This window comes from Crinia signifera, chromosome 6 (genome assembly GCF_055691185.1).
Source record: "Crinia signifera chromosome 6, ASM5569118v1, whole genome shotgun sequence".
Taxonomy (NCBI): Eukaryota; Metazoa; Chordata; class Amphibia; order Anura; family Myobatrachidae; genus Crinia; species Crinia signifera.
Window position 1 is genome coordinate 267,485,089 of NC_139222.1, and position 13,304 is coordinate 267,498,392.

Genomic DNA, 13,304 nt, shown 5'->3' on the forward strand with positions numbered 1-13,304 from the left:
TGAGTTTCCATGTTTGCAAACACTAACAATATGTTTCTTGTTTCTGTATATGGTATAAACCGCAGGGAAAGTCACATAATTGTGTGTTAATATGAGCGCCATATAGAAAGGAATTTATTAGTTCCCAGTGTATAAATTCCAATGGTTCAAGAACACGAGTTGTTCAGATGCAGGAAGCCGGGCAGCGCTCACGTTCTTCCTTATATAGAATTGTCACTCCGTATCGTTCCCATCCTGGGGCTCTTCCTCTGGCTCTGTGGACATTGCCTACTCTTGTGTTCTGGAGGAATGGAAATGTTTTACCAGATACTGTATAATAGCAAGTGATTAAGGTTTAATATGAGATATGAGTCCCAGTGCCATGCAAGGTGATGCAGGCCTCATCTGTGAAAGGTGGACCAGACTGAAGACCCGGATGGGGGAATATCCTAATTAAAGAGGAATTAGGGTAGTGTGAGGGTCCTGGCTGAAGATTAAAGGACAGAATCGGAGTCACAAAATTATAGTGATGGTGACTCTTCTAGCAGACGGCTGACCTGGGGTAGGGATTCATAATCATCGATGGTTTATGGCTGATGTAGAATAGATTTGCCATCAAGCATAAGCTAATGGTTTGTTTTGTTGGCAATGGCAATGACGGCTATCCCTAGCTTGGGGCAGCGCAGTTGCAGAGATCCAGGAAGCAAAGAAAACAGGTGGATACCCGCTTAAGACTTCCTGTTGTAGCTGTTTGCTTCTGCTATTGGATGCATATATCCACTCCAGCCCCATATTAGGACATCCATGCCACCCCCTGGTATGCCATCATAAAGTGGCCAGGCGGTGGGAGCTCCATGACCAGAGCAGTGAGGCACTGACCATGGCATCCTAATAATGGCCCTTATTCTGATTGAGTTGGATGGCTGGGTGTTCGGTCGGACGGCCGATGTTTTGTGTTTCTGCGCATATGCGAATGCCACGCACGTCCGAATACGGTGTGGATTCTGTACAGAAAACGATCGGTCAGAACAATCCGAACAGGGGGTGGAGAGGGGCGTGAAGGGCTGTTTGGGCTCATTACCATATGCGTATGCCCCCATTTCATGGGCGTTCCCATGAAAACGCTGGGCATACGTTTGGTAATCCGGCCGTGACGCGCGTGTGGGGGGCGGACAGCTGACATAGCCAGATGCCAGCTGCCCGCCCATATCCCTGCTTTCGCACTGAGAAATGTCCGAGTGGTCTAGAGCACTCTGAGCTGTCTGACAGCTCGGTCCATCATTCGATGGTCGGCGGCCATCGGAGGATGGGGAGGTTCCCACAGATGGGGGAGTTGTTCACATGAAACATCCACTCGCGGTCCGCTCGCTCGGCGTCTTACCGGTGTGAGCGATCTGTACGGTAGGCGGAGCTAAGAACACTCGGTGGCTGTCTGAAAATACGCATCCGTCCAAGTCAACTAGAATAAGGGCCAATGAGCAGCTGTATCGGCTTTGGGGCTCTGCAGCAGCTGCCCCGGCTCCCTACTAGCCTGATTCAGGAGCCAAGGGTGGTTTTTGGTGCCACCTTCTAGTAACAGCCCTTATCCGCTCATCCAGACTGCATCCGAATCAGGACCATGATCTGATAAGTGTCCAATTCACACATTTCATCTGCTAATGCTATAATTAGTTATATTAACCTTCAGCCATGTGTTGTTATTTGACTGTGATGTTAGCCCCATCTGCTGTTGATTTGAATGCATACTGTATATAATAAAATTATGATTGATTTTAAGGGGTCCCTACTATTCAATCTGTTGACCCGGACTGCCCACAACATGGAATAATTCGATTATGGATTCTATCCAAAATGTTGTAAATGACTGTAGCAAAATAAGTTGTAATGTGCTGTGATTGGTGTGCACAAAAGCGCAATATAAGATGTCTACGGCTGCATTCTACACTAACCTGTGACCTGCTCCTCAGGGGCCGGACTCGAATGGATATCTAACCGGGAGAAATAACTTCAATGACGTAGACCTGAACCGAAACTTCCCTGATCTCAATTTGCTGATGTACCACAATGAGAAGCACGGAGGACCCGTTGACCATCTACCCCTTCCCGACAACTGGAAGTACTCGGTAAGTTCCTCTGAGGTTGCTGTATCAATCAGTGAGACGAGTGGAGCAACCAATCAGCTTCAAGGAAGCATTTATTGAAGTGCATTGTATATAATAATAGGGAGATGGTGATTGGTTGCGTTGAGCATTCTCACATAGAAGTTGGGAAGGGCCTGTACATGCAAACCACATCTAAATCAGAAAGCAGGTGAGTATATAAGGTGTGGTTATTCAATGACGAGACTGTAATTGTAAAAAAGAAACAGTTATGCGGTGTGTTAGCACTTGGGAGTGGGGAGAACCGTGACCTTCAACAATGGCAAGTCAAAAGGTCGACGTGGGTTTTTCCACTTTTTTTGCCGACTTGTGCCGACAGGTGGTATTTCATTCCCTGCCATCACTATGGCGTGGTGGGAGAATTTAACAGTGTGTCGAGCGCAGCGAAGCACCGTGCCCAAAGTACGGCGAGCGCAGCAAGGGGACGCCGTACACTTAGACGGTGTACATGTTGACTATGTTGACATTCAGGACAACATTATTTCAAAAATTCATGTCTATATTTTGATTGTCGACTATCCCATTTTCGACCTAATGCTTGTGTCAACCTTCCGACGCTGTTGACCTTAGCCATGTCGACCTATTTCAAGTGTTGACCTCAGCCCTGTTGACCTTCAGTGGTCGACCTGATATATGTCAACCTTTGTTGATTCAACTCAATGAATTGACCATTGAATGACAGCAGAAACGGCAAAGTTTGACAAAGACACTGTTAGGCCGGATTTGCATCAACAACCTAACATGATAAATGTTTCCTCTAAGATGGTTCTGAGACGTCTCAGTGTAAAGGAAAATAGAAAGTGAATTTTAACAGATATTTTGGAACAAATTCAAGTTGATTTGCATATTTAACTAAAGTTATTATCTGTGATGAAACATGGATCTTCCAGTACGATCCTGAGACAAAACGCCGGTTCATGCCCTGGAAAACGCCATCATCACCAAGAATGAAGAAAGCAGGTCAATGCAAATCCCACATTTCTTTGATATCAAGGATGCTTTTTTGGGAAACTGGGTACCAAAAAGGCAAATCAGTGAACCAATATTATTACAATAATGTTCTAGTAACTCAGCAGGAAAGAATCAGAAGAAAGAGGGCAAAGTTGTGGAAATATGGTTTCATTCTACATAAGGACAAGATACCAGCCCACACAGCTCTCTCTGTGAACTAGATTTTGGCCGAGAAATAGATTGCGGCGCTAGAACACCCTGCATACTCGCCTAGCACCATGAGACTTCTTATGTCCAAAATTCAAATAGCGGAATCACATCAGCACTGCCAGTGAATTCTGTCAGTGATGATTGGCAGTGTTTGGGGTGGCAGTTGGCGCGGCACTCCTATTTGAATTTAGTACTGTACTGCAGCTTCTGAAGCCACCAATGGTTGCATTAGAGGTAAAAAAAAAGAAAATGTGGGGCTGTTGAGACAGCTGGCAGATAATGAGTTGGCTTTGACCAATAGAAAAATAAGAATGCCGTGGTATGTGGGTGTAGAAGGGGAGTATACAGATTGGGAATGGATATGCACTCAATAAATGACACATTAATAATAGTAAACATCTCGTTATTTAATAGTCACACCTTTGTCACAGTTTGCTGGTCTTTGAGGAGGGGGTGGGGCTAAATGATGCGATTTGCATATTTAGCCCCCCCTCCATTGAAAATATTTCCCCTGCAAGGGAAATGCAGGGGAGATGGAGATGCTGCTATCAGGGAGGGTTGCCCAACTTTCCTGGGGGCCGGGAGGGGGACCCGATTTTCTGGAGCCTCCCAGCCATTACGGGAGGGTAGGCAACCCTGTTTTAAGTACGGTAGAAAATTGTTACACTGCGAGTCAGGTGGGTCAAAATCACCCTGCAATATTTAACCCAACATTTCTTTTTTTTTTACAAAGAAATGTTAATCCATCGGTATATTTTAGTTAAAAATGTTATTTATGTAAAATAAAAGACCTTAATAGTTATTTTAGGAACTTTATTTTTTCTATTATGAAAAACTATGTAAATAATTAACAAAAATAGACACCCTTATGGTGTGTACACACGGTAATTGGGTTCTGTTAGAAGACTATTATATCTATATATATGAAGCGCGGCATTATAATTCAATATTCAGTTCTATCCTGAATGAAGTTTTGTTAAAATCTGAAGTATAAGGGAGTATTCGCTCCCAGCCCAGTAGTAATAGGTCCAGTCATATGGGTAAACATACCCTCTCCCCCTACCCTTTAACGTTAACAATTCCTAGCTGATGCCTAACACCCCCCCCAACTGCAGCCTCTCCACAACCCTCCCTGTTGGCGCTTAACCCTCTCCCCCGCAGCCTAACTGTACCCCTCCTCCAATGTTCCCTCTAATTTTACGAAGGCTGTGTGTGGCAAAAGATTTTGGCTGTGCAACTTTGGAAGGAAATTTTAATTTTTGTGCATCCCTTATATATAATTGGAAAATGACGTTCAGCATTTGTGTTAACTTTACTTCAAAATGATATTAAACATTTGAACATTCAAAACACAGCACACAATGCATTTAATGGGTGAAACACACATTAATTGAGTCCACAACTGCAAAAACGGACCACTGCTGCTTTGTGCGCTCTGTTGTAATGTCTGTGCGCACGCTCGTCGAGTTGTGTGCACGCGCACACGCGCACAGCTTAGAGGGAACACTGCCCTCCTCCCTAAGGGCCTTATTCTTGTTCACTCTTTCTGACAAAATCCTTCTTAGATGGACAAAACCATGTGCACTGCAGGAGGGCAGATGTAACATGTGCAGAGAGAATTAGATTTGAGTGAGTTATTTTGTTTCTGTGCAGGGTAAATACTGGCTGCTTTATTTTTACACTGCAATCTAGATCTCACTTTGAAGTAAAACCCCACCCAAATCTAATTCTCTCTGCACATGTTACATCTGCCCCACCTGCAGCACACATGGTTTTGTCCATCTAAGAAGGATTTTGTCAGAAAGAGTGAACTAGAATAACCCCCTTAGTGCCTAAACCTAATGCTTCCTTCCTGCAGCCTAACCCTAAAACCAGAATCACACCCAGGGACAGGGACTAGATAATGTGATAATGTTTCATTGTGGAGCTTAGTAAATTCAGCATTAAAGCATCTAGATTTAAGGGGCTACTTTTGCATTTGGAAACGCATCCAAGGAACCGTATTATGTATGGGTCACCCACAAAAACGGGTGCTTTCAGGAGATAAATATATAAAATCCCAACTACTCCTCACCTCTATGAGGTAAAGTACAGTCAGTAACCAGTAGAGGTCACTCAACAAACTAAATTCCTAACAGAAAGTAAAAGCAGTTTTTGCAGGGACACTGCTCTGTTTCAAACTTGCTGGATATCGAGAGCGTGAGCTGTGAAGATAGATAGGAGGTAGGAGCAGATAGGGACTGGGGGTGGAGAGTTTGTTGGCTAAAAACTGTCACAGCTCAAAGTGAAAGTAAAAACTGTCACAGCTCAAAGAGAAAGAACATTGCAGAAGTCATTTTGATGGGCTTTTAATTCACTCTTTTATAAATAGGCTTATAGCTTTTGAAACTTTAGGCTTTTGTGCATTATCTGGTCCTCGTTATCCTCATTTGCGCTGATGTACAATGGAAAGCTCTGTTCAGCAATTTTAGTCATCTGCATTTATAGCCATTTATGTTTTTTTAAATTTACATTATTTAGCTATATAATATATAGTATACTTGTCGACTTTTAAATTTGCCTCTCCGGGAGAAGCTTGGAGAGGACAGCCGAATCTCCTGGCCGGAGGGCGGGGACAAGGCTGATGACTCAAGCCCTGCCCCAATCCACGCAAACACCACGATTCACAGGTCCGCGAGTAGGGAGCGGGGCTAAAATGACGCGAAATGACACGATTTGTGTCATTTTAGACCCACCCTCCTCCACGGACCTGCAAATTTCGGCATTTCTTTCCTGCGGCTCTGGGGGGAGAGGGGCTCTCTGGGGCATGCGGGAGACTTGCCCATCTTCCCGGGGGGCCGGGAGGGTGAGCCCAGTTTCAGGAGTCTCCCGGCCATTCCGGGAGGGTAGGCAAGTACGATATAAAGGTTTCTATATAATGTATCAGCTGTTTTTTAAAACTGTTTTTCCATTTCCATCTGCCCAGGCGGAGCCGGAGACCATCGCCACCATAACATGGATGCAGAATTACAACTTCGTCCTCTCGGCCAATCTGCACGGTGGGGCTGTGGTAGCTAATTATCCCTTTGATAAAACAAAAGAATTCCGTGGCAGAGGCTTCCGTGGAACAGCCAGTTACACTGCTACGGCCGACGACAAACTATTTAAAGCGGTAATTCATCATTTTCTACACTAATCTAGATGAAAAGCAGTTGCATTGATTTCTCTCTATTTATTATAGGATGTTTGGCAAATCATTATAATCAATTTTTGGGACTTCTCCTTCCTGGTCTATTCCATAAACACTACTGTAAAAGTATACGGACACAGTCAATATTTTGTTAATAGAAATGTTAGCGTTAGCATTGTGTGGCTTAAAATTGGCTGCTGACATTTTGTAGCTTATCCACCTTTTTATAGGTCTGCCTTTTCATGTCGATGGTTTGCTTGTGTAGAATTTTTACACTTTGTCATTGTCGACTTTTTGCATGTCAACATTTTGACAATGTTGGCATTTTGTATGAAGTGGATTCATTGAGGCACATTTAAAGATTAGCATTGAGAGATAACAAAAATATCTCAAAAGTCTAAAGATGTATTGTTCAATTCTCGAGAGATCTGAATCCATCCAAATTTTGTGGATCCAAATATAAAAAAAAAAACCCAATCCAGATCTCCCACGAGATGAAATCCAAACCAGATCTTCTTTGGAATTCATATGTTAAATCCAGTAGCAGTTTTTACCTATGGGCTGCGGGGCTGCAGCCCCCCCAGGTAAAAGCAGCCACTGTCTCTGCCGAATGTGAAGCCAGATGCAGTCTGTGAGACGGGTGCCGGACGGGGTCCCCACAGTCGGGATCCCAACAGTCATTAACCCAACGTCGGGATCCTAACTGTTACAACACCGACGGCCGTCGGTTATTCTCCCTCGTGGGGGTCCACGACCCCCATAGAGGGAGGATAGAATAGGTGGCGAGCGTAGCTCGCCGCAGCGTGGCGAGCGCAGCAAGCCCGCAAGGGGCTTTGTTGCGCTGGCCACACTGTCTGAGTCTGGCCAGTCAGGATCCCAATGTCGGGCTAATGACTGTCGGGATCCTGACTGTCGGAACAGCATACCACACCCTATGAGACAGCTCTGGCTTCACTGTGACTGGCAGTGACTTCCTATTGGAAGTCCGACCTGGCAGTCACTCAAGGCATCCCATCGGGAGGTGTTCCCCCCCTCCGTGATGCCTCTCTGTGCGCAAATGTGCGGCAGCCCCCAAAACGGGTTCTGCGCATGCCCAGTATCGCGGACCATACTGCGCATGTGCTGGACCTGGGAACCTGATTAAGCCTCCGTGGGCTGTTGCAAAGGCAGCACATGGAGGCTTGGGCCAGTGCATGTGCAGTATGTACGATGTTACTGTGCCCGGGGAGCGCGGCGGACGGGGAAACTGGCGGTGGCAGCGGCATTGGAGGGGGGGGGAGCATTGCGGCAGCCCCCCTCCTCCAGAACGGTAAAAGCCGCCACTGGTTAAATCTAAATCTCGGATTTTAGACTTCAAAAACAACATGAATTTAGCTGTTTTTATCGATGATGATGATTATTATTACATTTAAAGCTGAGAGTTGCTGAAATGCTGTATGGACTATTAAACAAATCTATTCAGGAAAGCAGAAATGAACTTAGGCCACCTGAGCCTGAAAGTGATCTAGGCAGTGGTTGCCCCAACCTTTTTGGGGGAGGGGGGCTGCCTCTGGCCGCAGGCACCCACCTCCCCCTGTCGCTGCCGCCGCTGCTTCTTTTCTCCCATCCCCAGTGCCTGTCTTATGATGACAGGTGCTGGGACTGGCGCATGTGCAGTACAAACATATGTACTGGTCATGCGGCCAGCTTCTATGGGCTGCTTCGGCAACAGCCCATAGACGGAATCTTGGTCCCGGGGCGCCTGTACAATATAGATGACAGGCAGCCATTTTGCCCGGCAGCCGGCACAAAGGTGCCCTGGAGGGAGGGAACACCTCCCAATAGGACTGCCTTGGTGACTGGCAGGTCGGACTTCCAATAGGAAGTCACTGCCAGTCACAGTGAAGCCAGTACAGTCTCACAGACTGCATCTGGCTACATGCAGTGGCAAATTTTACCTGGAGTTGCTGCAGCCCTGCAGCCCATAGGTAAAAACCACCACTGGATCTAGTGCCTACTGTGAGAAGGGGAGGAGCTGTGATCTACAGTGTGTGGGTGTGGCCAGTGTTGTATGGATGTGGCCAGTGATGTGTGGGCGTGGCTACGACCATGTGTACATTCCCTATACTTTCAGCCGCACAGTTTTTTTAAATATGTAAAAGCAGAAAAATGTCATCATTGTGTGAGGAAAATAGAAATACAATGTTCTCCCTTAAGATTAATGGCTGCCAGTCACCGTCATGCTGTCATTCTTATGGGGAGGCCTGGAGCTGTAGTTCCACACGCCCCATTTTTATTTTTAGCAGAAGTCACAGTATAGAAGGGCACTGACGTAGATCAGGAAAGCAGCTTATTTTCAGTACAAGAGGCATTTTAGACAGAGAGGAAATTCAGAATTTCCTTGTAGAGTGAATGTGGAGGGAGGGAGACTGGAAGGAAACCTAAGGAAGTTATTTACAGAGGCGCTCATAGATCCGTGAAACAGGCCCAGAGCAGAGGTGGTGGCCACTGTCATAGCAGACATTAGGCCGGGATGGAGATTTGTTAAACATTTCGGTACTTGTGTATTATCAGGGCGCCCGCGAAATCAGCCGCAAATCGGCCATAAATCGCATGCAAAAATCAGATGCGATTTTGCGGCCGATTTTTGGCCGATTTTGCGGCCGATTTGCATGCTATTCCATCATTACACACCTTGCACCCCCCCCCCTGATTTTCATCGTACGTAGTGCATCGCATCGCATGCAATATAGCGGCATGTGATGCATGCCATGCGATGCATGTGATGCGATTCGATTTTTAATTGTACAAGCACCCTGATGGGTGCTTACAATGTTAAATGCACCCCCATTGTCAACGCCACCCCCCACTATCAACGCCAACCCGAAGCGTGGTGGTCGCAGTGAGCTCGCGAGGGGCGGTACGCGTCCTCCGACAATAAGGGGCATTTTCCAGAAAATCTCATTGCATACCATCGCATACCATCGCATATGTTATGCCTTGGTATGCGATGGGCGCCGTGCTAGGAAACAAGTACCTGGGGATGTGCAACGATGGAATAGCATGCAAATCGGCAGGAAATGGGCGAAAATCGGCAAGAAATCGGCCAGATATCGGACGCAAATCGGCCGCTAAATCGCATTGCAGATCTAATCGGCCAAAAGCCGGCCGCAAATCGGCGGATAAATCGGATGCGATATCGTATACGATTTACATTACATCGGGCGCCCTGATAATACACAAGTACCAACATTTCTTCCTCAACCCATTAATGTAAATCATCGGAACATACTGTGAGGTTTATTTACAGTTGTGAACATTGTGTGGCATATGAACTGTAGTCATATATAAATGCTGCGGAGTGCTCCCTGTATTGTAAAGTAGATGAACTCTGACCACATCTCCAGAAAATACATGGTCTTGCATTCATCCAATTTACCTATAAAAAGGCTTGTGGTGCGGTTAGTTCTTCAGTCCACACATTGTGCCTTGTTTTCCGCCACCACAGGCTCGTTATAAAGGCCAGGGTCCGGAACCAGTCGTGCAGTTAATGGGTAAGGAGGGAGAACAAAAATAAAAGTTTGTCTTTTTGTAACTTTTAATGGACGGGATGTGGCCATAACATTTACAGACTGATGGATTATGAGGCATATATACTGTTCCTGTGTTCAGTATAACACTGTTCCTCATCCCATACATACTGTAGGTGTGGTTACTTATTGTATACTTGATGAGTAGTAAAACACTGTAGGAAAGCCTTGTTAATACACAGTATACATAGGGGGAAATGTATGGGACCTTCTTATAAGTGGAGAAGCTACACACAACAACCAATCTGCTTCTGGCTTGCATTCATCAAGTACAATCTCCTGGCTACGTGTGGTACCGTGGAGATGCCCCACACTTTACAATGCCAAGAATACCGCAATGATTGTCCTCACTAAGGTTGGGTGGTGGCTGTCCTTACTGGGCATGTTGTGTGGTGGCTGTCCTTACTGGGCACGTTGTGTGGTGGCTGTCCTTACTGGTCACGTTGTGTGGTGGCTGTCCTTACTGGGCACGTTGTGTGGTGGCTGTCCTTACTGGGCATGTTGTGTGGTGGCTGTCCTTACTGAACACGTTGTGTGGTGGCTGTCCTTACTGGGCATGTTGTGTGGTGGCTGTCCTTACTGGGCACGTTGTGTGGTGGCTGTCCTTACTGGTCACGTTGTGTGGTGGCTGTCCTTACTGGGCACGTTGTGTGGTGGCTGTCCTTACTGGGCATGTTGTGTGGTGGCTGTCCTTACTGAACACGTTGTGTGGTGGCTGTCCTTACTGGGCATGTTGTGTGGTGGCTGTTCTTGTGTGGTGGCTGTCCTTACTGGTCACGTTGTGTGGTGGCTGTCCTTACTGGGCACGTTGTGTGGTGGCTGTCCTTACTGGGCACGTTGTGTGGTGGCTGTCCTTACTGGGCACGTTGTGTGGTAGCTGTCCTTACTTGTCACGCTGTGTGGTGGCTGTCCTTACTGGGCAGGTTGTGTGGTGGCTGTCCTGACTGGGCAGGTTGTGTGGTGGCTGTCCTTACTGGTCACATTGTGTGGTGGCTGTCCTTACTGGGCAGGTTGTGTGGTGGCTGTCCTGCCTGGGCAGGTTGTGTGGTGGCTGTCCTTACTGGGCATGTTTTGTGGGGGCTGTCCTAACTGGGCACGTTGTGTGGTGGCTGTCCTAACTGGGCACGTTGTGTGGTGACTGTCCTTACTGGTCACGTTGTGTGGTGGCTGTCCTCACTGGGCACATTGTGCGGTGGCTGTCCTAACTGGGGACATTGTGTGGTGTCTGTCCTTACTGGTCATGTTATGTGGTGGCTGTCCTTACTGTGCACATTGTGTGGTCTCTGTAATCACTGGGCACACATTGTGTGGTGGCTGTCCTTACTGGGCAGGTTGTGTGGTTGCTGTCCTCACTGGGCACACATTGTGTGGTGGCTGTCCTTACTGGGCAGGTTGTGTGGTTGCTGTCCTCACTGGGCACGTTGTGTGGTGGCTGTCCTCACTGGGCACACATTGTGTGGTGGCTGTCCTTACTGGTCATGTTGTGTGGTGGCTGTCCTCACTAGGCACGTTGTGTGGTGGTTGTCCTGATTGGTCATGTTGTGTGGTGGCTGTCCTATCAGGACGCTCATTATGCACTGTCCATCCTTTCTGGGAACACACTAATCAGAGATACTGTACGTGACCCACTTGTGATAGTCATTCCTGCTCAGACCTGCTGTAGTCTGATATGTTTCTGATGATGTATATATTAGGAACTAGGTGATTCATCGCGCCCTACGGGCGCTCTTCACACCGTCGTAAGGGGCTGCGCCCCCTTAATTTGTGAACATTTGTATATGAGAAAGATGGTTAGAATTGTATGAAAGATGGCCTGTATTGCAACTTGAGTTATAGGTGAAGTGTGTTAAATAGAGAGCATATGATTTGGAAGGGGGGTGTATTGTTTCGTTTAATTAAAAAGCGGTTACAGAGTAAGATGTACATTGATAGTGTGGATGGTACAGTGACATTTGTGGGTGTGGGGTGGGGGGCTGTGTATGCATGTTGTTTAGGTGTGTGCGTGCAATAGTATAGTAGGGTGTTTTTGAGTCAGCGGCTCCACACTGGCGGAGGTCACGACACAGGAAAACAGGAGGCTGGGTAGTGATAGTGGTGTGTGGGCATAAGGGGGACTAAAGAGGAGGGTGGAAAATACTGTGCAGCTTCTGCCAGTGGGTGAGGGTCCAGTGTGGCAGTACAGGAGTACAGGATGGTGGCCCTGAGTCAGTGTGTCCTCCTACTGGGTGGGAGTTAGGGTACATGAGAGCAGGAGGCTGGGCTATGAGGCATGATAGGGGCATGTGGCCAAAACAGCGTCAGCGACTCCCCAGTGGTGGAAGTTACGGTTCAGGAGAGCAGGAAGCTGGGTAGTGATAGGGGTGTGTGAGTATACGGGGGACTAAAGAGGGGCTTAGGGGTGCCGTGAATTGTGGGAGGGGCGTGGGGGGTGCCGTGAATCAAGGGAGGGAGGGGGCGCAGGTGTCCTCGAATCGCGGGAGAGGGCGGGGGTCCGCAAAGCGTGGGAGGGGGCGTGAATTGCGGGAGAGGGGGTTGCGAATGAGTGAGGGGGGGTGTGCGGGGGGTGACGTGAATCGTGGTAGGGGGCGTGAATCGTGGGGGGGGGTGCGCGGGGGGTCCGTGAATTGCGGAAGGGGGGGCACGGGGCGCGATAAATCACCTAGTTGGTTATATATTCTTGTAGAAGGATGGTAGGATGTTGCTGTCATTCAGAATGCATTTACATAAACAGTAATAGTAGCAGTAAAAGATCTGACTTAAAACACCTACAGTAAAACAGAACAGGTGTTATATATTATACAAAGAATTGGTTGATGATGTGTAGGTTGACGCGCACATAGTTGTCACTGTAAAAAAATTGCTACAAGAAAAAATCAACACAGAAAGGTCAACACATGTAAATGTTGACATAAGTGTGGCACTTCATTGGTGTCCATGTCGACCCATGAGAACGAATATGAAAACATTAAAAAAAGAAAAATAAATCTTCAAAAACTCATGTCAACCTTTTTCATTGTCGACCATAGCCGTGTCAGTGTTTTGCATGTGCCATTTAATCCTGGGGTTGCCGTGAATCGTGAGCGGGGGTGGGGAGGAGGTGAGGTGTGTCCGCGAATCACGGGAGGAGGGGTCATGGGTGGATGCCGTGAATTGCGGGAGGGGGGGTCGCGGGGGGGGGTGTGGGTGCCGTGAATCGTGGGAGGGGGGGACGCGGGGGGTTGCAGTGAATCGTGGGAGGGTGGGTCACAGGGGTGGGGGGTTGCCGCA

The 13,304-nt window shown here is 47.4% G+C and overlaps 1 protein-coding gene across 1 annotated transcript in view; it reads left to right on the forward strand.

The window, feature by feature from the left end:
- The window catches only part of CPN1 (carboxypeptidase N subunit 1), a 91,281-nt gene that overhangs the window by 53,213 nt on the left and 24,764 nt on the right, over positions 1–13,304 (forward strand). The window contains exons 3-4 of the mRNA XM_083149541.1: positions 1,947–2,102; positions 6,265–6,450. Coding sequence (XP_083005667.1) covers positions 1,947–2,102; positions 6,265–6,450 — 342 coding nt within the window. The remainder of the gene's footprint in view (positions 1–1,946; positions 2,103–6,264; positions 6,451–13,304) is intronic.